Source organism: Amphiura filiformis, chromosome 3, assembly GCF_039555335.1.
Source record: "Amphiura filiformis chromosome 3, Afil_fr2py, whole genome shotgun sequence".
In the NCBI taxonomy this organism is placed as follows: domain Eukaryota; kingdom Metazoa; phylum Echinodermata; class Ophiuroidea; order Amphilepidida; family Amphiuridae; genus Amphiura; species Amphiura filiformis.
The window spans coordinates 55,928,683-55,955,620 of NC_092630.1; the positions used below are offsets into that span (position 1 = coordinate 55,928,683).

Here is a 26,938-nt window from a genome sequence, read left to right on the forward strand (position 1 = left end):
GAATTAGCTTATCCCAGAGAAGGTATCTTACCCTTCCCAGAATCCTTAGCAAAATGGCGCATCACCTTACTTCATCAAATGACATCACTATTATTGTGTACAGGTTCCCTTTATTTTCATATTGAGAAAAATCTGGCTAAACATGGGTTGATAATCAAGAAATAAACATATTTTGTAAGATCTGGATGTGCTCTGTTATTTCACCGTTGCACGATTCCGCCATATGTGTTGAGAGCCTCAATCTGGCAACATGCATGGATGGGAATTGAACCAGTCATGTAAAGTAAAGTTACGTAATACTTCCTTTCATGTCTATTGCCAGTTCAAGGCGCTCCCTGCACATGGCGGAACCGTGCAATAGGCGAATTGCAGCCCTTTTTGTCACTTTCGATCCATGTAATGTTGCACTAGATAGCAACTACGGCAAATTAATACAGAAAATTGAAGTGGAAGAAATGCATTGTGGGAAGTGAAGCTATCTTCTCAAGGCTAATCCTTGGGGAGAATATTTATTTATAGGAAGCATTGCAACCATGTATTGCTTTATTCCCCTATGATCTATGTCCAAATATTTGAATTACCAAGGTTTGTCAAATAAAGATGAGCTCTTGGCATTTTTCTCTGAAGCATGTTTGTAAATTTTCAAGGTTGGATGTGGAAGATGAGTTTGATTTCAGGGCGTAGACCACAAAATAACTTCTAACATTGAAAAGCACGTAAAAATCAAACATTTTTACACGGCGCTTTCTACCCTGCTTGACAATCATCCCTGTATTAATAAAGGACTGAATTTTCATTTAAGCTTCCAATTTTTGTTAACTTTATAGATTCAGTTTGTTATTAAAAAATGTTCAAAAGCGACGCTGCTATTTCAACACCAAAACTAGCATTAAAACTGGTTCCATTTAGGCAAAAAAACAAAACAAAAATAAGCGCGCATTTTGTTTTTAACGACTTATTTTGCGGATTAAATTTTTGTTCACTTACAAAGAAGTAAATAAAATGGAGAAAATCGCAAAAAATAATTTAAAACACCACTGGAGTAAACATTTACACATTTACACAACAAGCGAGCATTGTGAAAAAAGAACTGGAGAAAACATCACACATTTACACAACAAACGGGCATAGTGAAAAACAAAATGGTGTTGGCTTGTATATTCAAAACCAAGCCCATATCGAACGGAATCCACCCAATACTTCTGCCTGCTCAAAAGGATACGCCGGCGCAAATAAATAGTGGTTGTGCATATTATGACGTATCATCCCATAAATATTGCGGACTTCTCAAATGCATTCAACAAAGCATGATTGCAATCTACCGCAACAGTTCATCTCAGACACATGACAAATGCACTACGATCAAATAGGTTGATGACAACATTTGATTGAATGGACTACACTGCGCCATGATTACGGTGAAGGACACCGGTTCAAATCCTCTGTTTGCAGCCAATCGATAAAAGCATGCAGGGCCTCTATATTGAGAGAAGAACAGAACAATGTTGTTTCTATGTTCCCCCCCACCCCCCATAAAAAAATCCGTAAGGACCATGTTCTTTATGAGGTTGGCATGTTCTGATTTAAATGCTAGCCTATTAATAACTAAAATAGATATGAAATTATACAAATCGATTTCACAAGGAAAGTAGACATTCAAAAAGTGGACTTTTTCAAATGAAAATTGCATTTGAAGAGACTTTTTTTGTAAAAAGTGGAGAAAAATGGACCTTTGGTCAAATAGTCAAATTTTCTCCCACTTTTGGATCTTTTTATTGGAAAAATAGCAAAAAATGGACCCCATTTTCTGGCTGCAGTAAGATATTGAGTTGGAGTCGGAGCCCTTTCCACGTTTTATTTTTCAAAGAATTATAAAGATGTAGTGTGTGAGACAGTAGTCAATGCAGTGTCTAGACTTGGCCAGAAAATGTGAAATTAGTAAAATCAGGGATGCGAGGTAAAATTACATGAAAATATTTTTTTAGCGTTTTTGTACTTTGAAAAATCAATTGTGCAAAATTGGATAGTTAATCGTCTCAAGGTTCTACTTCTGAGGCGCCTGTGCCTCTCGGATATTGATCCTAACATGTAAGAAAACTCATAATCCTACATGCAGCAGGACTGCTTGAGCTAAGGGCTATTCCTTTTAAAATCCACACTACCCCTGTTGAAGATAGATTTTGGAAATATCTTCCACAAGGGGAGTATGAATTTCTAATGGAATGAACATATTATGCAGCTCCATTAAATTTGAATTTCATACACCCTCTAAGAAAGATTCAACCTGAATCTTCCACAGAGGGAGGGTGAGTTTCAAATGCAGCTGCTAATTATTCCATTTGAAATTCATTTTCAAAATCTTCCACAGGGGGAGTTTGGATTTTAGATGGAATAGCCCAATGTTCTGCCATGGTCAAGGTTTTATAGATTGATGTTCATCACACAGTTGTGAACATGGAATTGGAGGTGTACTTATCGAAGAGGTATTGATATTGATTTTGTTAATTAGTCTTCCATGCATGTTGCAAATCCGAGTATAGATCCCATGTAATAAACCAACCGGTTGTAACACTTCAAATGGCAGCCATGTTGGAGGTATTAGCTACATGTCAGATTGATGATTGAATCACCTGTAAGAATCATGTCTGATATCGACTACTCAGTGCCAGAAGTGGGTAATTTCAATAGCTGCCCTGTGAACATTAGGCAATTTACAGAATATATTGTACATATGGCAGCTATTGTACTTTCTCACTTCTGGCACTGAGCAGTCCATATAGTGGTGGTGTTTTGATCTGGGGTTTTGTAACGATCATAGGCTGTAATGCCCGGTTTGTATATGCACCCCATGTTTATCACATGATTCTTATAGCATAGAAGAAAAGAATGATCATGATGCAAAAGTTTTGATTTATATACATTAAATAATTCAATGTCCAAAGCTAACTTTAAATTTAGACTTGCTTCAAGTCCTTTGGCATCCATAGTTAGTGAAGGTAAAATTCATGGAAGCTTTGCCACATCTTCCAAAAATTTCTATTTCTTTCCAAAAGTTATTTTTTCAAAATAATTATTTACCATTATAACTTTATACATTTGAATTGCTAGATAGTGGACTTTCTTATCATACTTCCTCCCTAGCTCATGTAGCCAAAAATTCTGACCTGACTAAAAATCTTGAGGGAGTCCAGTATATATGATACTTTGACCATGGGTCCTACATGTATGAAGAGCATGAATAGAGAAAAAGTAAGGAGGAAGCCTTGATCAAGGCTACTTTAAATATGGCGCCTCCACCTAAATGCAAATGTAACTTCAGGACCTTCTTGAAAGCACCCACTGATTGTGATTCCATGATACCAATTAGCAGTATATTCCAGGTGCGAGGCGCAACATAGGAGAAGGTCCTGCGTTCAGCTGACATAAAGGGTTATTTAATTAGGATGTTTAGTGAAGAAAATACAAATATGGGGGTTGCAAACTTTTTGTAAGACATGTTACAAAATGTCATCAATGGTAATAACCTCTGACACTCTGTTTTTAATATTCCTGTATAGATATTCACGAGTATATATTGTAGGTATGACATGCTTTACACCAAGGTTGCATTTGTTGAGAGGTTAAGGGATCGGAAACAGCAGCACTTTGAGATGTTTAAGATGCTATCAAAATGTTGTTGAATAATGAAAATAGTAAGGTGTAACCTAAAATTGCATGCATTTTTTAAAGGAATAAGATATGCAATCAAAACATTTGCATTTATGCAATTGAGTTTCCCCTTACTTTAAGCCAAACACAGCATACACAGGGGTTCCTTCTGATGTGATATGTATACATATATTCTGTAGAATTACATTAATAAACTAGAAAGAAATTGTACCGTATAACCTCCTGGCAGCTAACACAAATATTAAGGTATAGTTCTATGCCGCAGGCTGATTAGTTTTTCATATTGCAGCTAACACACAATACACAGTTCATCATTCATGCTATCAGTTTACATGCATTTTGGCAAGGTGAAATTAAACTTTGAACAGAAATTTAACCATAAATGTTTGTTGATAATTCTGGTGAGGCTTATCTTACAGGGGTAATTACTTTTTCATGTCGGAGTGCATGCTTTGTAACTGTACATTAATATGTAAGCTCGCTGTGTCGGGGCAAAGGCCTAAAACATTAAAGAGACGTGATTTGTAGATCGACAATCCATTTTGAATCAAATATTAATAAGATGGTATGCTAGCTTTTAATGCGATATGATCAGAGATATTGTGCATCGAATTCAGAGTAACAAAACACAACTTTGCCTAACTGTGGAGGTTATGCTTTTATATTCCTCCAATTATAATACAAATTATTTTAAGCAACTACAAAAAATATTCTTCCAATTATAATAAAAATTATTTTAAGCAACAACAAAAACCACCCTGTTCTATGTATGGGTGGACAGACTTGCGACTTGTTGGGATTTGTAATTTATTTTTTTCTGGAAGAGGCTAAATGGTGATGCGATCACATCTGAAAATCAGTCTGAAGTAGGCCTAGGTCAATTTTGGGATTCTTACATTTTTATTTTCAGCATATTCAAAGCTCAACATTAGTGAATGCCCCATGTCAATACGACCTTTGCTGACAAAGTTACAACAATTTGAACACTGGTTTTTTAAAAAGAAAGAAACAGAAGATCAATCTTAAAGTTTATTGAGTCATTTTTAGCAAACCTCAAATACATAGTCAACTTGGCAACGATATCTTATATATGGTTTAAGATATGGCATAACAAAACATTAAATCCAAGCTTCTTTTGGAATAATTTCATAATTTTTGACAATTATTGAGGTTAAGGTCACTTTTTTAATATTTTCCTTTTGGAATTTCATCAAAAAATAATTTCATGTGAAAGAAGAATGTTTTTCTCTTCTATTTTTGCAAAAAACTTTGATTTTCCCACCCCTACACACATTATTTGGCTCATATCTCAAAATTAGGATTGTCGAGTTCCGACCGCATCACAAATGATCCTTAAAATTATTTAAACAATAGCAAGCAAAATTAATTACTTCAGCCAAAAAATGGTTTGTTTGATTTCATACAGCTAAAAATAAAATCCTCAAAATACAAAAGTCAGTTTTTTTTCATCCCCTTACAGAAATTAGGTGGCTTTTCTTAAAAGAGACAAGCTCACATTTGCTGTGGTTTTTAGTAATGATAGAACAATTCATTGGATTTATATGCTTGAGTGTTTTCAAATTACTATACTAATCCAATATTGAAAAATGGATATCGGATAATTTTGTACCAGTGAATTTCTGAATTCCGCTATTGCTTTGTTATGCATCTTAGGTTCCTTGATGCTTTATTCCTTCACAGTATTGCACAGGGTAATTTAATTGTGCTCTCATCAATCTCAATCTCAAAATCACATGATCTTGATTAGCCAATCAGAAGCATACAGCAATGCTGTATCACATCCAAGTTGAACACATTTGAATTTTTTTATTAAGTTAAGTCAGAACAAGTTAATAAGTTAAGTGCATCGCAGAGGTAATAAAAATGGCTTGAATTTCATACATCGGGCACTATCGCTTGTTATGATTGTGCTATCTCTGTTTTGAATGATTGTTTTATATCAGTGACATACTTCAACATTCATTGATAATGAATTAATAAATCACAATATCTAAAAATTGAAAAATTATTTGCAACTTGACAGTTTTACATCACTATACACGTTTCACTAGCTGAGCTCATTGCATATCCTTAAAATTAAAAGACCCTTGAGCTCGAACCACTTATCCTTGTATTAACACTAGCGGAAAATGAAAGAATTTACTTATGTAGTAATGATGATCAGGAATGATGTTCAAAAAATTATAACAGGACTTAAAGCCATTAGACACCATCTCCAGATGTTTAAATGTATGAAGCTATTATAGCACTGTCTAGCTCAAGAGCTATAATAGCTCTTAAGCTAGACAGTCAGTGCAACTTTAATAAACTGTTCATTTTCACCACCTTGAACATTATGACCTAAAGTTAACTCACTAAGTTGTCAATATCATGACTTTGACTATAAAGATTGCTTTACTATTCATAGTAACATCTAATAACTTGCCTTTCTATTGCTTTATTTTGTCCATGCAGGCAAGAGAACAGCAGAAAGCAGCTAAGCTGGAGAGAGAAGCAGCATTAGTGCAACATTGTAAAGAGGAGTTAGGTATGTACAATGTATCCAAGGGCTTATATTAGCCATTGACCCATCCACATGTATTTTGAATGGGTAATCGCTAACTTGGCGAGTCTGAAAAATGCCTAAACCTGTCTGATAAAAATTCTGATGAGATAAATTTATAGTAGACTTTTCTTTAAAAAGTTTGGTTGTAAAATCAACCACATAGAACCTAAATGTTTATAAGAAGGCAATTTCAGATGCATTATCAGCTTTATCATGGTTGCGTCATGATGAACAGTCACCCTTGTGTTTATTGCGAAAATTTGTTGGTCGTAATTTGCTGTGTGGTGGCGCTCTCCCTGGCAGTTTAAATTCCAGGTCATAATAGCCATCGGGTCTGTGGATGGGTTTTTTAATCCTGCCTAAAACCCCAAATGTATCAGTTATTCGCTGTAGAATGATGTAACAGAATTAACTACCACAGCAATAGATGAATATTTTTGAATATATCGCCCTGCACTACCAGCAGGTTGCACTCATCACCTGTGTATGTCTGCAATCATAGATTGAATGTACAATACCGCTCTTTTAATAGATACTTATCTTATAGGTGCGAGTGAACAGCAGGATATGAGTATTTTATAGAATTATCTATGTTCAATGCATGTACTGCATGAACATTGTAGCGCATGGCGATATATTCAAAATTGTATTCATCTATTGCTATGGTAGTTAATCCTCTTACATCATCACTTCTACAGCGAATAAGGTTCCAAGTGAAGTAAAGGGTTGGATGCTGATGTAGCAAGTTCATCTTCCAATACAGTGCATGAGATGGTTTACACAAGAGAACATACATTAACATATTCATAACTTTTGTAACTGCACAATGTGGCTGCATTCTTATATCTCGATGTTGATCTCTTTTCAACCGTTTTATACTTTAGAAGCAAACAAAGTAGGTCAGCTTTGGTCATTTGCAAATTTTGACGCACCATTTGCATTTTTTCAATGAATGAATGATTCCCTTTCCTTTCCTGTAAGTGAACTGTGTTTCACATGGAATTATATCATTCTCTGAAAACCTAATTGGAGAACAAAGGCAAGCAATTGTGTTTTCCCAAAATCACTCGAGTCATTTCTTACAGTTTGATAAGGGAGCTGGCAATTCTCAGAAATACAATATATAAGAGTGTCATTAATTTCATTATTCTCACACACACAACAATAGTATACATTTGTGAAAAGGAAGGAAGTCAAGTAATTTGAATATAAACACGTTAGAAGCAACCATTTTGGAGAAACTTGTTTGGGACATAGTTTTGAAAAAAAAAATGCATGTCCAAAGTGTGGTTTTTGTAGGTTTGTTTAATTTAGGGAAATTTTAAAAAAGTCATTCCTTGCTTTATTTGGACTAAAAAAAATTAAAAAATAAGGCTGATATCAAACAAATAAAGAAGAAAAACTGTCCCTATAATTGAGTCTTATATTAAAAATCACACAAAGACAAATAATACTTTAAACATGAACATCTTTTTATACTGTCTCAAAAACATAAGGCCAAAAAGCAAGTTTTTTTGTGTGTGGTTTTCTTCAAAATGTATGTTTTACACCAAATTTGTATTTAGATTCCTTTGCTTTTCCTTTCCAAAAATGTTTGCTTTTGCATGTTGTGCATGAACAATAATGAAGTTATGGTACTTAAACTTAATGCATTTCTGAAACTTGACAGTCCTGTTAAAATATTTGGCACAGGGCATTATTTGATGACTAAGATATCTCCGCTCACCGGTCTTCTTATTGCTTTGAATCCACATGGATGGGCATAGTGTGTGTATTGTATCCACACAGGTAAATGAATGGGAGTTCCTTGAGACCTCTAGAGGCTGCATTGCATGATGGTTTGATAATGCAGACAGACAATGAACAATCAAATACGCTGAACAAGTGAAGCGCATTTTCCTTTAAAGTGTTTACCCTTGGCATATTACTTATACCGCTTTTCAGATACTATCCATCTATGTACGTCTGTCACATATGGGGCAGTGTTGTCGTCCCAAATCATGCAGGAGTTTGAATGCTAGAATGCTAGATTTCCATATGGATGTGAAGCTATATCTGCTGTTTGAATAACCAATCCCCAGTACGGCATCTTGTCTTCTGAGTGTTGACAATCTTTTTTACTTTGGCATACCAGAATGCACCACATAATATTCTTTTACATTTCAATGTGTTTGTTATTTTCTTAGATTTCAACGCTATAAATAAAAGTATAAAAACTGTTTGCTAACATTTCATAAATGATATTAAAATTTAGCATCAAGTTGCAACTTGCATGCCTGAACAGACCTTAAGGAAAGAATGTTTCAAGAGGTTGATAGATGAGTTGGCACCAAGTTTCTGCTGTGTATATCTGGACCCTGGGATAACGGTAAACCCTGGTAAAATTGGTGAAAGACCTGCAAAATAAAATATGTTATCATTATGCAAACTTTACTATATAGGGTGATATTCAAGTTGGTAATCCTCAGTGGCGTAGCGTGAGCCATTATATTGGGGGGGGCACCAATCATGAATAGGGGCGCACCGGGGGTGATTTGGGGGCACAAGCCGTTTATCGGCAATTTTCCTAGATAGGATTTGCTAAATTTTCCGATTGATGGGGGATGGGGCACATGCCCGTGCCCCTATGACGCTACGCCACTGGTAATTTTTCCTGAAGAGGGTACAAAGTATCACAGAATCTAAATACAGTTTTGATGTTGACAAATTTTGAACATAAACATCTTTTTATACAAAATGTTTGACACAGGGCATTATGTGATGACTAAGATATCGTCTCTCAATGGTGTTGTTTTGAATCCACATTAAGTTTGATATCAATTCTGAATGCTAGATTTCCATATGGATGTGCAGCTATAGCTACTGTTTGAATAACCAATCCCCAGTACAGTATATTGTCTTCTGAGTGTTGACAATCTTTTCTAGTTTGGTATACCAGAATGCATCACTGACATTTATTTTATTATTTTTACATTTCAATGTGTATGTTATTTTCTTAGATTTCAACACTATAAATAAAAGTATGAAAAATGTTTGCTAACATTTCAGAAATGATATTAAAATTTGGCATCAAGTTGCAACTTGCATGCCTGAATAGACCTTAAGGAAAGAATGTTTCAAGAGGTTGATAGATGAGTTGGCACCAAGTTTCTGCTGTGTATATCTGGACCCTGGGATAACAGTAAACCCTGGTAAAATTGGTGAAAGCCCTGCAAGAAGTGTTATCATTATAATGCAGGGTATTTCTTGTTTTAGCTTACTGGTGTTAGGTTTACTATACAGGGTGACATTCAAGTGCTGCCTCCCCTCACAGGGAGTGCTTGGTTCAGACCAGCCCTAGACTCATCCTTCATGGTGAGGCCAAAGCTTGTGTTAATGAAAGGCTACAACATGTGAATTGGTCAAAAAATTGGTGCCTGTTACTCCTGTGTTAGGGTTATATTTTCACAGATTTGCAGTGACAAAAGGGTCCAGCTATATGGCCAGTTTCAGAGCCCACGTTTAGGACCACTGGAACAAGAATTGGTAACAAACAAAACCATGAGAATCCTCCTGTGGAATTTAGAAATAATTTGAGATCATTTTAGGCCAATCACTTGTATTTTGCCTGGCTTTTAATGTACCGTACGTAGCAGCTAGGTTCTGGAGGTAATGCTTTCGAGAGTGTTTTTAGGTTGATTTTCTGTTTTTGAACTTCCTGTAGCAATGTCAATTATCTTGCAAACTGACATTTGCACTGATTTTTGTAAAAAAGTTATAAATCTGAACGGTACTAGCCTAAAAACTCTTGTTCATGAATGTTAAGAGAAGAAGAGAAGACAAGAGAGGAGAGGAAGGGAGGTGATGGGGGAGGAGAGGAGGGGAGGGGGAGCAGAGGGGAGAGGAGAGGAAGAGAAGAGAGGAGGAGAGAGGAGAAGAGAAGAGCGTCTTGACTTATAAGATGTGTGCAACACATTATAAACTGTGTACACCTTCTCAGAACGGAAATTCAGCCCATATCTTGCCATGCTTTATAGTGCTTATGTTGCATGCGAGGTGTTTAATTTCAAAATAGCAACCTGCAATATGATTACACTTGGAGCATCTTCCAAGCTTAAATTGTTCATGTTATAATCACGCACAACACTATTAATAGCCCATGCATGATTGACAATAATCGACATTAACTAATCATACAAATGGCAAACGGGCCATTATGAAATGCAATGATGATTAATTGCAAATACTTACTTCATCATTTGGCCAAGTTGTGATTTACTGTATACAGAAAATTTTATCGGGAACCTTTTATCGTATGCTTGATTTTTATGGGTAATTAATGGAGTGATTGCAACATGAAGGAAGATTTTCATGTAAATTAATAGATTGTGCTAATCCATATAAAGTTCACACTCCCTCTGTAGAATATTTTGGGATTATCTTCCAAATGGGGAGTATGAATTTCAAATGGAATTAGTACATTAACCAACTCTATTTGAAACTCATCCTCCCTCTGTGGAAGATTCAGGTTGAATCTTTCTCAGAGGGTTCATGAAATTCGAATGGAGCTGCCTAAATGTGTTCATTCCATTTGAAATTCATACTCCCACTGCAAAAGATATTTCTAACATCTTCCACAGGGGGAGTGTGGACTGGATTGTAAATAAAATAGCTGAATTTGAGTGAGTGCACATTGAATGGCATTCTTCCAGGGTCTATGGTTGGATGTGCAGTGCTCAAATGTTATACATTGGATCTATATACCTATGTTTTGGTAGCCCTTGGTACATTTGAAAAATTGTCGACTCATGATAATATGCATACTCGGAGACTAAATGATGTACCAATGTTGTGTACAGGATTGTGTGGTCTAATACAACTCAATGCAGTGACTTTAAATTACACAAATTCTATCATTGTTTTTGTATGTTTGATTCGACAGTCAACACTCTGAATAAACATTTCCGTCTATGCTATCTTGTTTTTCTTATGTGTTTGCTTTGTATGTACGACGTGAATAAATATAGCTTGAATTTAGTCTTAAATTTTAACAGTGTGCCATGTCACTTTCTGTTAAAGTTGTTTTGAAAGCAAAGAGAACTGAAACATCAGCGCCAGCAATTCCCAGGGTTTTGTGTGTAGTGTGTATGCATCTCTCAAGAACATGGGTGATCATTTTGGAACAGTTTTTTAATAAAAACATCAAATTTAAAAAAAAGAAGGCAGTAAAATCGTGGATATGTTATGATACCTCTAGGCAGTTGTAGTCTTAAATTATGTAAGCAATCGTCAAAATGTTGCATATCAAATGGAAAGAAAGCTGGGTAATGTTTCTCTAAAATTTTACACAAGGGGAAAATCATTGTTTGTTACCATTATAGAAACTGTTATAATTAATTGCAGATCAATGTTTAAATGCATTCATGTTCTTCTCTTGGGGCATATTGCATACTCTTTTGAAGTGTTTTCTCGTAGGTATTTTTTGAAAACATTAAAAGTCGGCGAGTTCTGGGGAGAATATTGTGATATCGCTCATTCTACAAAATCCGGTGCCAATAGCCTTTTTTCCATTCTTTGGTCCACAAAAACTTTGTCGAGCATTTAGGGCATCAAATATGTTGTTTTTCTGGTAGAACTCAACGAGATCTACACGGACATATATAGTTTTCCATACTTTAAATGCTTTCTTCAGCCTGATTAACCCTTGCAAAGGCTCAAAAATCGCTAAAAATGCGTTTCCATAGCTCAAGTGCCACATCTAACCCTGAATATTTTCTTTGAATAAATGCGATTTCTTTACATATTTGTTGTTTTTTAATTAGATAACGCACCATCATATTGTTTATCAACATTATTTTTTAGTGATTAAAATGTCTTTGTGTAATTCTAAAATAAATTGCACTTTCCACCAAAACGCTGTGAGCTACGTTACTCCTTTTTAACACACGTCATTGGAAAGAAGTAAAACAGAGGTATCAATGTAATTTGCGGTTTTTGAATGGAAACACTCATAGGTTTTTAAAAATCACATTAAAAATCGTGATGCTGTAGCATTTTTGGCATAGAAATGTTGTAAACATTGAAATTTCGACCGACCATGTTAAGATAGGTGAGCTACGTTACCAGGATTCTATAGTATGCACTTGTATTACATGTACTTCCTAATAATATGTGAAAGCTACCAGTGGTCGAACCCCATTTATATTAGAATTAACCGACATAACGTTCTAACGTTCGCGAATCACATTAAAAACAATAACAGCCAGTGAACTACGTTACTGTGAGCTACGTTACACACTCATTTAAGCATCTTCAAAACTTCTATGAAATGGTGAAATCTGTTTTACATTTCACTCAAGTGATCTTTAATTTGCTTTTTATGACCTTGGATTGAGTAAAACCAGCCCATTTTATAGTCGGTAACGTAGCTCACATTACATTGAGTTTTAGTGTTAAAAACATCATGACTTCCTGAAAGAAAAAATATGCAAGTGGTGTTGGCAATTTTTACATCTGAAAGTAGTGATACATTTACTTTTAAAAACACAAAAAGCAGGTCTTTTTGAACAACTTTTATTTTTTCAATTTTTTTAGTGGATTGGCACCGGATTTTGTAGAATGAGCGATATGTCATTTGCATGTAATTTTCACAATTCATATAGAAATGTGCAAAATACTGTAGAATCGGATATTATAGTGGTAGGCCTATAATTAATCAGGGCTGTACGCAAGGAGTGTGGGAGTGCAGCTACACCCCCCCTGCCCTTAAGTTTCAAAAAAGTCTCAAAAATCCCAATTCGCGAGCATGCAAGCACTTAGCAAATAAAATCAGTTTTTTTAAATGCTTTTTTGGTCAAAAAGGTTCAAATTTTGGCAAGATCCACTTTTCACAAAATAGGCCCCTCTCTGGAAAAAATGTCCACTTTTTCCAAATTGAAATCCGCATCCCCCCAAAAATTTCTGCATATGGGCCTGCTAATAATTTTTTGTGATTTTTAACTGTTCTTATAAAGGTTCACAGTTTCTTTTATTTGGGGTTTCAACACATTAAAGCCTGTGGGTCAAAATGTTTTTGTGGGCTTTTAAATTCATGGTAATGAAATGAGCTTCAAAAAGCACAAAAATTAAAAAAACTCCCAAAATGTGCAAATGGTTTCGCAAAATTGTGGTGTAAGTTGAAAAATGCACCAACCTGTAATTTTATTTATTTATTTATTTTTTTTGCTTCATCCCATCCCCCATGCTTAATATTAGATCAAATATGATAACAGTTGTAATTTTGTATGCATGTGTACTTGGGCTAGGGTTGTAACTTGTTACGGGACAATTTTATCACCGATGTCACGTACTCAAGGGTGAAAAAAAAGAAGACCTTTATGTGATTGCAATTGGAGTACACAGCAATGAAATGCTGTGAAATTCACAGTGAATGCATTAAACAACTGTTTTTGTACCAGGTATACCGGCAGGTATGCAAGTGCCCCTTTTGCACTTTTCCTGTGGCTCTTTAAAAGTTTGCCTTTCTGAATATTTCAAACTGTCACAGTGAAACACTAAACTGCAAGCTTTGAAAAAGTCAATACTGAATTTCATTCTTTCACAGATTTTATTAACCAATTGTATGTCACATTTTTAATGGCTCAGTTTTTAAAATTTAAGGCGATGTTTGCGCTGTAATGAAATATTTGGCTATTCCTGTTGAAATCCATCCTCCCCTGTGGAAGACTTGACCTTAATCTGAATAATCTCCCATACAGGGGGTGTAGATTTCAAATGGAGTCATCCGTTCAGGTAACCCTATTTGAAATTCACACTCCCTGTGTGAAAGATTAGGTCATGTCTTCCATGACAGGGGTGTATGGATTTCATCTGGAATAGCTTATTACTACTCTTTCAGTTCTTTTTTTGGCTTATATCAAAAGTCACAATTTATCATTTTTATCAATTTGTTTCAACTTTTTATTACAGTACGAGACAAGAAAGAAAATCTTGCAAAGGAAAGTAACGAGGAAGCTCAGGCTGATGAAATTGCTGCTAAAAACACCATGGAAATGGAAGAAACCCCCACCACTTCATCGATGATATCCGACCCTCGGGCTCTTAGTGTAATTCAAAGTCGAGGAGATGAATATGAACAACAGAGGGCGCTTTCTGCAACCATTGACGAAGATGGTGAGGATGAAGATTCACCTGTGCCTCCTCAAGAGGAGGATGGTCCAGCACCGCATAAAGACCGTTTGTATCAGATGTTTGGCAAGAAAGATGCAGACTATTTCTTGTATCCAAGAATCGAGGCAAAAAAGATGGAAAAGATGAAAATTCCACCATCTATTAGAAGACAGGGAGGTGAGTAATTCGTTCGGAAGGTTGTGCTTATCAACTCCCTGAGATGCGAAAATTGAAAGCGACGTCACACACAAAAGAGCCTACTACATAATGGCTACTGTTTAAACCAGGTTTAGTATCAAGGAAACTCTGAGCATGAAAGTCGAATCTGTGATGACTGGTTGCTGATTCCAATAAAATGATCGAGTATTACTGATAGCATGGGTTTCATATGTTACGTCTCCAGCAGTTGATTAGCACAAACACTCAATTGTTTAGCATGCAACCTTGTACTATTCAATGTTCATATACTCTTAGGGGAATCCTTCATTCAGTGGGAGCTTCAGCATTGTGGCTGCAGTAAGCTGCAGTTTGACTGGGGAAGGCTTCACACTGGTAAATAGGTATGGGCCCTTAGAACCACATAGCCAGTCAGTAAGTTGTTAGAAAAATATGCAAAGTGCATATTGGTAATTGCACTCCCCCACAGTTTTGGCGTACTACGATTCATTTTTCTTGAAGGTGGGTTCATTGATATTGGTTAAATTACTAAAATAGCGGAAATGGCAGAATTTCTTTGTTGTGTATGAATGCAGATTCCTTTAATTGCTCAAATTGGACACAATAATGCACTTGTGTTGAATGTTGATTCACCCAATGCACTCCCCTGCAGTGCTCATGCATTTGATGCATCAACATCTCAGTGGGCATGCATTTATTAACCTATAATTAAAGTTTGTTTATATGGCTTTATGTATGCTTAAAAAATTACCATTCAAGAGTTCTTGCTTCAACTTGTTTTTCATACATTTGCATTAATGTCCTATCGTATATATTTGTTTTCATAATTGTTTTTCATAATTTACATATTTTTTATCATATCTTGTCAATGCAGGGCGAGCAGGAGCAGACACGATATGGTCAACCTTACGGGACAAATCGAGTGTGAAGTTGAAGCGTGCAGATTCCCTCATACCGCAGGAGTTAACGGACGCATACGGTGCATTCGTAAGAGAGTGTTTGACCAATAATAAGACAGTGGCTGCAAGAAGCTTCTACAGTGAAGAAGGGGTATGTTTTTACTTCTATTGACCCTTCGCACAGTCATTTCAAAATGAGGTTCTACGTCTAAGCGTTTATTGTGTGCGCTAACAAACTTTGTTCATACGCATTCTTTAATTACCACATACCCTTTTCAAAGTCTTATGGTGCATTGCTAGAAAAGCATCAAAACCAAAATGCACTTTTTGTGCATGACATTTTGGAAGCAAGATGAGTAGATCAATGCAAAAGATGAATGCTCATTTATTTAGTCTCAGTCAGACTAAGTAACTTTTTAGTTTCTTTTCTTGTTAATTTTATTCAATTTTTCAACTTGAATGCTTCTGGCTGTAAATCCTGTATTAGACAATGTTGATACTTGAACAAAAGAAATGTCACCTACCAACTTTTAGCAGTAAGACCACCAACATCTGGCCTGTAATGCTAGCTAAATTGGTACCCTATTTATAAAAAACAATTTATATTTTTGAAACTATGATGTTCTTTATATTTGAGTTATATTTGCTTATATGTGATATGATCAAGCAAAATCAGTCGGAAGTCAGAAATATTGATTTTGAGATATAGCTGAACAGTGGAAATATTTCCTTTTGTTTCCTATTGTTTTGGAAACTCTTTAACTGCTCATGTCTTAGAACTGGTTGTCCACATCCAATGGGGGTTTCTGCAAAATGTAGCTTTGTAAATGCTGTTTACAATCCTATAAGAAACTGAAAATTGACTTTTCATGTCCGACTTCAGACTGATTTGGCTTGATCACACCACATATCTCAAATCAAGACAAATGTATCTGAACTCTTCTCATCTTCTTAAATATATCGTAAGTCATCCACTATTCCAGCAAAAGCAGATATGTTTACATTCTAAAGATAAAAAATAAAAAATAGTTAATCTAATGCATCATAAAAGATTAAAGTATTGTGGAGGAAAAAATTAGCCTTTAAAAGATCAATGGATAATAAAACATGCATGAAATATGTGGGAGTGTCCCAAGGGAGCTTTTGTAAGAAGTTGAACAAAATTCAAGATGATTCTTAAAGGGAATTTGTTTGTGTGATTTATGCAGTTTTGTTTATCCATAAGTTTGATTACTAATGTAGAATCAATGGGTAAATGTGCTAAGCTTAAATGGTGTGATTTTAAACCATACATGATAAATTTAATATAAAATTACTTGATGTGAAAACAAGCAAAGCCCGGGAAAAATGATTGACCATGAAATATTCCAGATAAACAGCATTGAAAAATAATATGAATACACTCACAATATTCACATATTCTTACGCGCAAACAATATTTCTCCCCAGTGTACAAGTTTACATAATTTCAAAAATGTTAGAATTGTACATATTTGAAAGTTGTGTGATAAACAGTATTCAAACGATATGAATATAATCACAATATTCACCTACTTTTACACAAGCAATATTTCACTCTAGTTTTTCATAATTTAAAAAGCACATTAGAATTGCTCATTTTAGTAATCATATTTGAAACTAGTGTGATTTGTTTTTTACAAGCATGGTTAGAGTTGCAGATTCAAAGGCTCATGGGATAAATGTTGTCACTTCATTCTCAGTGAAGAGGAACAGAGGCAGTGCCTGCAACACTCCTCATAAAAATGATATGGCTTCTAGCACCATTGCTGACATTATTATGTTTTGATGAATTCAAGTGTGTGAAAATATTGGATCCAAAATATAATAATGATAAAATCGCATGCTTTACGCCTAATATTTATTGGTCTTGCTAGGAGTTTAAAAATATTGGGCTTGACTATGTCTTGTCCTTTAAAAAACCTCATATCTCAACCAATAAATATGGGCTCATTCGATCCAATTTTATATCACAATTTTACCCAATCAGACTGGAGTTGTCAATAAAAAATTGAGATACAGGTAAAATAAAGGAGCAAAGCACATTCATTTTTGAAAAGGGGGCCATTTATTAGAAGTGAATTTTCAATGAAAAACCTCACGAAATACGACTTCCAGTTTGAAAAACACATGGTGGGATTGGTGGTGCCTATATGGCAACATATTATCGGAAAATGCTATAAAATTAGATCTGTAATTGCATTTTTTGCAAGAACGCACTTTATTTATGTACATATGAACATTCTTATAATGTTGCGATGGATTGGATGGAAATGCAAGTTAGAATAGGATTCGTTCATGCAATTTATCATGACATGCTAGTTTTAAGCTTATTTACGATGCATCATTAAAATGCTTACATGATATGGCATTGAAATGTCTGCATTGTGGTCACTCTTTCTTTAAAAACTAGATGGGGGCATTTAATAGAGTAAATACAGTAGATATTATAAAAGCTCTTAACCTTCCAACCATAGGTATGTGGGAATTTCAAAAATAGTAAATTTACCTGATGGGCCAGTAAAATGGCAGGCTTTGGTCTATTGGATCAAACTGTGTGGCATTTGAATTCCTCATTTGTATTTCTTATTTGTATTTCTTATTTTAACTGATCTGAATAAACTAATAATTTGTCCTTGATACCTTTTCAGATTCCTGAAAACGAGAGAATTCAAGACAAAAGTTACCGGGAAAAGATGAAAGAATTGCGCCATCACATGGCCCTAATGTATAGATCAGCTCAGACGAATGAGGACAAGACGGCTATTCTGATGTTCAATAACCCTATTCCAGACTTCAGTGACTCAGAAGGCATAGAGGGCCCTAAGAGGTACTGGCCATCATGGTTAGTGGATCAGGTATGTGAAGTTATTTTTTTATAACTTTCATTATCAAAAAAAAAAATTAACCACACAATGTTTAGTATTAAAGCCAAGCAAAGTTAATTCTGAGTTTCTTGTTGCCTGCCTGTGTTTGAAAGTCGCACCCATTCATTATTTTTTTGAAATTAAAATTAAAAAGTCTGTTTTTGTGGTAAAAAGCCTGGGTTAGTGCACTTTTTTTACGCTGAACACAATTTGGATTTAGCTTCACATACTTAACCTGCTGGAGCCAAATTTCCCTTTTTTTGTTCAATTTGGGGTATAAAAGACTATGTTTAATTCTGCATTTTGGCTGAAAAGTTACCTCTTATTTTTTGGCCCCACATATATGTAACGCAATCACAGATTAACTTCAAACTTGGTATGGTGATAGTATATGGTGGCCTCATGTGCTGTATACTTTTGTGTCATGTTATTTGCATATTTATGAATATTAATGAGTTCATATTTGGAATATTGCATATTTGGCCTACATTGTCATTAATCCACTCTGCAGCTTAAATGCAATCACCGATCAACTTCATTATTATGTTTTCAGGGTTATTAGGAGTTAAGAAAACCTAATAATGATAATATTGATGAGCTTATTTAGCATGATACCATAACATCGGTTTGTCATACAAATATCTCGTCCGATATTTTTATGACTCATCCGATATGTTATGGTATCATGCTCAGCCATCCAATATTATATCAAACTTGGTCTTGTGATAGTATTCTTTAAATTTGCCAACCTTTGTTGTGGGAGCCACCTTAATTACGAACCGCGTAATTCTAGTTAAATAATGTGTTTGGGCTCAAGCAAACTGACATGAAATTATGCGAGAGAAAAAAATCATGACTCAGCGGGGATTGAGCCCCGATCGCTGGATTACCGGTCCAGAGTCTAACCACTGCACTACCTCATGTCATCTCAAGTCCCCATGATAACTCTCTCATTGTGTCTCAGCAGCATAATTTTGTTTATTTCCGATCCTCGCATATATTAATTTGTGTCTCGCATTGTCTTACCCCCTGCTAGGGTGAAGCATATAGGCCGCCTCCTTCTTCATTCTTCTATGAGAAAATGTGATGGGAAGCACAGAATTGATATGACTTGCATGGCCTAATGTTGTTAGTAGTTATATGCATCAGCAAACTAAAAGACACAACATATCTACTGTGTAATACAATTGAGCTCTACATTAGGTATGGGTGAAATAACAGATGCATGTCAAACACAAGCATCGTAAATTTCTGTAGTACTATTGAGATTTGTGTGATTTGTTTTCACAGCCGAATAAAGCGTGCACAAGAAGACAAAAGCCGGCATTAGTAATCTGGTTTAATCTTTTATAATCTTTAAGTCGTAAAAACATTTCTTAAAGGGACATTTATAGATCTAACAATCCCAAACTACACCATTCCCAAAACGTGTAGTAACGAACCTTACAATGAATAAGTTAGACACTGCATTGGGCTGTTCCATTTAAAATCCACACTACCCCTGTGGAAGATTTTAGAAATATATCCCACAGGGGAGTATGAACACATTAGGCAGCTCCATTTTAATTCCATACACCCTTTGAGAAAGATTCTTCCACAGAGGGAGGGTGAGTTTCAAATAGAATTGGTTGATGTGCTATTTCCATTTGAAATTATACCCCCCCTGTGGAATATATTTCCAAAATCTTCCACTGGGAGAATGTGGATTTTAAAGGGAACAGCCCATTTCATGTCACGATAGACAAATCTTTATGCCTGGGCGTAAGGAATTTTGGTGCAAATCCAGCAGGGGATGTGAGCTCAAAAACAGGGATTAACCTTTCCGTTTTCTTCATATTTCGAAAATATTTTTCAGAAAAGAAAATGGTTTAAGATATTTTCCAGATTTATCAACCATTTATAAGCGACCGAAAGTCACTTTAGAAAGTGAAAATATTGAAAATTTGTGGAGTCAATGGAGATGGATTTCTATGCAAAATTGTGATTTATTATTTCAAACCTTGATAGCCATCAAACAACATGACTCAAATTGCCTGCCTTTAAATCAGCGAGTTTTTAAAACAATATGAAAACAGTTTTCTAGGAGTTTGGCCAATAAAATAGACGTAAATTTACTACAACAGAAATATGGCAGAGTTTGGTTATAATATTTTCATAGCTACTTGATGCTGTAAAATAATAGTGTTGCATTTGTTTTATTTATTAAACTACTCAATTCTAGTCCACAATGTCAACTGGCTACAAAATGTAGAAATAACAAATACAATGCTAGAGGTTTACACACAAATGTTAACGCAAACAATAATAATGAAACAAATAGACTGTGGTTTACTTAAGTTATCGTGTAGATCTGGCACAGACATAGGAGGCCTCATTGCTTTTTCAACTAGTTAAGCACTTATTCCTGTTACTGTTGGATGAGGGTAATTGGTGCTTGTGTTAGCACTAATCATTTGTAGTAGAGGCACTTTAGTTACATGATACTGACTGCAGGTTTTTCTGGAGCTCATCTTAAAGAAAAAAACACTATGATCTTGTATACAGGAATGTGTTTACAGTGTGGTTCAGAAAAAAAAGCTATGAATTAAGATGTGACTGGATGTTTGAATTGTGTCTCCTTAAGGGGAAATACTCCAATTAGGTATAGCTTGTGCTCTTATACCCAATAATGTACAGCATGTTTAAAAAAAGGAATTTAGAAGAATGCTGTACGTGCTCTCGTTTGGATATGGAGGTTTGATGGCTCTATTGTGTAGCTGTAGAAAATTGTTATCTTTAGAAAATTCCCATTAGCCTTTTAGCGGTATGTCGGACGGACACAATAGGATGGTGTTGCATGAAGTGGGCAACGTCTAAACCAGCCTGAGGTTTTACTCGGGTTGAATACTGCCCTCTTGTGTACGTCATGCTTCTTCAAAAGGTCAATGTCCTTTTTGGAACGTAAAAGGTTGTATGGCCCATACACAGCAAATCTATCATCTCACAGCCTACATGTAGACCAAGGATGTCAAATTGGACAAATTTTGCTAGTTTATGAAAATTATTGACACACAGAAGAATTGGAAGTCACTATTTCTTATTTATATATTCCAATCCAATCATAAAATATAAAATACATTGAAATATAAAACATGAATTTTCTTGCATTATAAAGATGTACATCATATTTGAATAAATAAATTGTACACTTTAAAAGACATATTTTTATTTGTTTGTAACTCCAATTATTCTGGTCTAATATCTCAACATGCTGAGCCACTTTTGGTCCATTTTTTCTTAGTTGCAACACTTCATCCAGTAATATATCGAATTAAATAAGAGCGTTAATAAATTATGTCTGATAAAGTAGGACTTTAATTAAGTATGTGTCCAATCATCATGTATCTGTGCTTTTCAAATATTTACTTTGCTGTAACGATCTACAAAAACAATGAGGTGATATTATAAGACCATCTGGTTAGAAACTTATCATTTCATCCAACACAAAGTAAACTACACCACAGATAGACTTAGATAGCCAATGGATCATCAATCTTCATTTCAGAAATGAACTTTATGATCAATCAAACATAGGTGACTGAATTTGGTAAGACTCTGAAATCAAAGTTCAAGATGTAAATTGTGTGTTTTTATGTTAATTCCAAAGGCAGATTCTGTCGAATAAAAGAAGCACATTCATATAGATTTACTCTGCAGGTTTAGTTTAGTTTATTCTTTCTTTGTTGAGGGCAACAACTTCAGTGACTAGCACTGCTTTCCAAGCAGGCCCTCAGTCAATATAAAACATAATATAAAACAGGTGATTTGATCCATCTTGTTTGCCTTTATTTGTGTGTCTTTAGGAGGATGAGGAAGAAGAAGAAGAACCGGAATACAAGAAATGGCTCAAGGAAGTCCCCTCACCGTGGCCTCAACATGCCCCTGAAGAGCTACCATCAACTCCTCCAGAACTTAAAGAAAAATGGAAGAAACAACGAAGGTTACAAGCACCCCCTGCAACAGATGTTATTAATGATGAGGGTGGCAGTGATTCAGAAAGCTGCGAGCCCCTGCCAGATGTTCCTATGGAGAAGCTTAAGGACAAAACAAAGAAACTGACTTTCCTTACTGAGGAAGATGCTACGTGTGAGGGGCAGTTCAGAAAGAAGTTTGAGAAGAAAGAGGGGCCTCCACCATATGTGCCTGGGACGGATGTCATGAAAACAGCTGGTTTGCCTATAGATGAGAAGCGGAAGCCGGGTTCTTCAAAGCAGAAGCGAGGTATCACTTTGTTTTATTTGTTAATTTGCAAATTAATTAATTTTAAAGGGATGAGCAGAGATTTCCTGGTCAAAATATTTTGTTCTAACTGCTCCATGAAATTGATCAAAAAGCATATTTCAATTTGATCGTCATAGCTTACCTAGATATCCTTGAATAGTCGCCTACCACAACCATTTCTTTTTCAACCAAGATGTTTAAAAAATGCTGATATTTCCATGCTATCTTGTGTGGTAAGCTTACCAAGGTGCACACCAATCACGAAATGACATTTGTAGTTGGCGAAAGTCTGATCATAAATCCGGAAGTGAACCGGAAGTCATTGTTCCTATAGCAGGAATTTCAACTGCATGAACACAGCTTTCAACAGCTGTGCTCGATCCAACTGCGATTGTATATCACTTATTTCAAACTACAACATGAACGCACAACCTTGGATAATGAATACAATACTAACCAATCATGAGTGCGTTGGCATGGTTGGATTCACTTCCTCGTTACTCACGCACAGAATATACCTTCATCAGATTGCTTTCACATTTATCATTTGCAGTTTTGAGCACATTAGTATGCTTGTTGCAAAACTGACCAAATCTGAATTTTGGTGAATTTCAGGTTGTTCTGGTCCAGTAAATATCCATTTAGAGGGGCACTACGTGATCCACAGCCTCAACCCCCCCTCCCAAAAAAAAGTTGATATTTTATACTATCAAAAACCTAGGACTACATCATGATTATGTGCATGAGCTTGCTTGTAGATTCTGTCGTTTGACAAAGATATCATCCAATTGTATATTCGGGCTGTTGACACAGTAGCCTTGTAATACATGTAATTATGCGTAACTTGCAAATTCATTGTCCCTTTAATCATGGACTGTAGAAACATTCCCGTTTAATCATGGAGTTGATCTGCAATCGTTACACTATCTGTGCAAGAATCATTGTTAATGATTAGAATGCAAGACTGCTGAGATTAAATGATTTCATACACTTGATCAACTTAGATGTCTACTAAACAACATTTACCTATCCATCAATTAAGATTCAGCTCATAAAAAAATGAATTTTGTAAAGAGCTGAACGCTAGATATGTGTGGGTTTAACACAATATCAAGATGCAAATATTTAATGAAAATCTCATTCAAATTATTCTAAAAAATGAATTTTATAAGAGCTGAATGTTGTGTGTGGGTTTTGCATGATAATTAGATACACATATCAATAATGCATATCTCATACAGATTGGTATGTGATAATAAGGAATTGTTGTCATTACGTTGTGCAAATTTGAAAACTGGTGAGAATTAATCAAGTCAAACAACAATGAGTTATTCCAAAAACATATAAATGTTACAATTATTATTGAGATCCAAGATAATAGGCACAGGAAGTTGCTACAGAAAAAAAAAACTTGTAACAACAGTTCCATAAGACGCCAAAGAAAAAAAATGTTTTATGGACTTTGATTGACTCATATTTTGATTATCAAATTTTTCAAGCTTGTGGGGATTTTTAAGGTCATTTATCCTCTTCAAAAAATATAAAAAATCCTGACCAACCGATCTGGGGTCTTTTCACCTGCAGAATGGGGGGAGGTTTTTTTGATCACCTAGGCTAAAGAACGTTGATATAATTTGACATAACACAAGAATATGTGTATATTTTAGTAAGTATTACCAAATAAAATTGACGATTTGATAATACTTTTATGATCAAATATCTTATTTTTTTTCCACACAGATTCCAAAGCATCTCAGAGAAGATTGCATACTGCACCAGCTACCATCCAACATGGTGGGCGTGGTGATGGTAAATTATCCCATAAGAGGCAAGCACCAGGGAGTGCGCCATGGCAACCTCTCAGTATGGGTGCATTGAATGACTATAAACCAGCCACGGTGCTGTTTGGAGAGGGAGATTTCTCACATGGCCAAGAATTCATGTGGAAACCGGTTTTGGCAGCGAAAACATCTTCAACTTCTGCTAAACAGTGATAAATGCCAGAGGATATACACACTCTCTGGACATTTTCCACCACATTGAAAAAAATTATAAGTGAAATTACAGCAAAACCCAGGAGTGACATTATTAAAAGGGTGTAAGTGGCAGCCCCTGTTGCATGACCCGGCTCCATGATTTTTGCAAGACCATGGAATGGCATTGCAACAAGGGTGGAAGAGGCAGTTATCCATTTTTGTAGTTTCACCTGCTGTTTTAGGTCCAATTTCCATGATTGTAACCAATATTGTGCCTTCTTAATGGGTTGTCACTCTGTATAATATCAGTTACTAGAGGGCCTCACGCCCTGATCATCAATCAAAGGGCCGGCTCTGCCACTAGTTCCCATATTTTCTCCATACAGTGTAATTATACACTATCTTGTGCTTTTGCAAGTCCAGGCTGTGTATTGGCTCCCTTTGGCAAGGCAATGAATTTTTCTGAATTCTTATTTTGCAGTCATCTGTTAGTGGGTATTGTAACATATATAGGATGTGTGGTTAAAAACTGTTTTTAGGTGTAGCAAACCAACATCACAAATTATTTCAACACACTTCTACTCTAACACCTTGAATAATTTGAATAAAGAATGTAATTTATTTTTCTACTAGGTAAGATGATAATAACCAGGGTAGAAATGGGAGTGCTCAATATGATGTGCATCTTACCTGTCTACACTATTAATATATAGTTTTATATTTTTTTTAATACCACATATTATTTGAATATTATGTAAAGTGACACCAGTATTATCCTCTCTGTCACTATTGGGTATGGAAATGTCAACATATCAAGAAGATGAAACCGACCATGGAAATATAGGATTTAGTATCGTATTAAGAATTTTAATTTAGTCCTTAAAAATAGGGACGGTTCACACACATGCAATATCATTGTCAGTGATGCATATACCACATTTTATTTTTATAGACCTACTAGACACATATTTCTACAAAACCAATGTTTTATTTTTAATGTTGTATCGCCTTGAAGTATGTGAAACACATGTTTCATTAAAATTTAATCTCACAAAGCCGTTTAAGATTTTTCATAATATATGAGCTCCTCAAGCATCTTTTGATACAATGGCCATGAAAATCTAATCACACTTATAGGGATACTATGTATTCAGCTAAACATTGGGGTATTCCAGGTGAAATCCCTACACCCTGTGGAAGACAGAACCTTAATCTCCCACACAAGGAGTGTGAATTTCAAATGGGGTTAACTGAAATGGGTGACTCCATTTGAAATCTGCACCCCCTGAGTGGGCATTAAAGACTTGTCTTCAATAGGGGGTGTATGGATTCCAACCGGAATAGCCCCTTCCATCTATTCATTGATTTCCTGTTGATAGGAGTTTGTTATGGGTTTAATTAAAGAAAAGTTAGCTGTGATGTTTATTTGTCCTTGTCCTTTGTGTGTTTGTCCTTGTCTTTTGTGCGTCTGTCAAATAGTTCTTCCTTTGCATCGTCACACATGAAGATGAAGGTACAGGCATAAAATTTGATCTTTATGCATCATTTCTCTACTCTGTAAGACTCTGTTTTCTTCCCAACATGATGTATTTTCTCATTGTTTTTTGTATTTGCTGTTTGTAATTGTGTTTTCCCTTGCCTGAGATTGGTATTGATTTCAGTTGATCTTGGGGTTGTATGTTCAGGGGTGTGAGAGTTTAGATTAAAATCTGAATTCAAAATCTTGATTTTTATCTCTTTTCTGCACTTCCTCTGTACAAAAGTATAATTTCCAAATTTCAGTGTTTTTCAGACTGTTTCAGACTTTTTTATCTGTGGTCACTCACACCCCTGTATGTTTCTCTTTTGGTTGATAAAGATGATTTTCGCATACACAATTGTTAGAGTTGCCATCACACGTTTGTGCATGTTCATATTTTCACTAAATTCATACCGTTACAATGTTATTATACATCCAATTTGTGTCGTGTTAAACGTACAAGACAACCTCTTCGCAAAATTAAAGAAAATAAAACTCTATTGAAATTACACCTCGTACAGTGTATTCGCAACGTTGCTGTGCTGCGTTCTATACCAGGTGGAATGGAATAATATAATATGGACATTTGAAAGACTTTGACTCATTTCAGTATGCTCCATGCTATTCATAGATAAATGTCAAATATCTAGAAATTTATTTAGTTTGGTAATTTAATAGTGAACTAAACTTGATTAATGTAATTTTGTATGTGTAAAGAAAGATAATGTAATTTGATAAAAATCAAGCTATAGTAATGTTCAGGGGATTCATATTCAGGTGGTTTTGCCATTAGATGAATTTTGCACATAAATATTTCTTATTTTTTGGTACTATGACGA

The 26,938-nt window shown here is 35.3% G+C and overlaps 1 protein-coding gene across 4 annotated transcripts in view; it reads left to right on the forward strand.

The window, feature by feature from the left end:
* LOC140148784 (uncharacterized) overlaps window positions 1–26,337 on the forward strand; it is a 190,671-nt gene extending 164,334 nt beyond the window's left edge. For all 4 annotated transcript variants that reach the window (XM_072170852.1, XM_072170854.1, XM_072170855.1 and 1 more), the window contains 6 exons: window positions 6,145–6,217; window positions 14,183–14,560; window positions 15,435–15,610; window positions 18,129–18,335; window positions 22,187–22,604; window positions 24,345–26,337. In XM_072170852.1, coding sequence (XP_072026953.1) covers window positions 6,145–6,217; window positions 14,183–14,560; window positions 15,435–15,610; window positions 18,129–18,335; window positions 22,187–22,604; window positions 24,345–24,598 — 1,506 coding nt within the window. In that variant the 3' untranslated portion in view covers window positions 24,599–26,337. The remainder of the gene's footprint in view (window positions 1–6,144; window positions 6,218–14,182; window positions 14,561–15,434; window positions 15,611–18,128; window positions 18,336–22,186; window positions 22,605–24,344) is intronic.
* The last annotated feature ends 601 nt before the right edge of the window (window positions 26,338–26,938 follow it).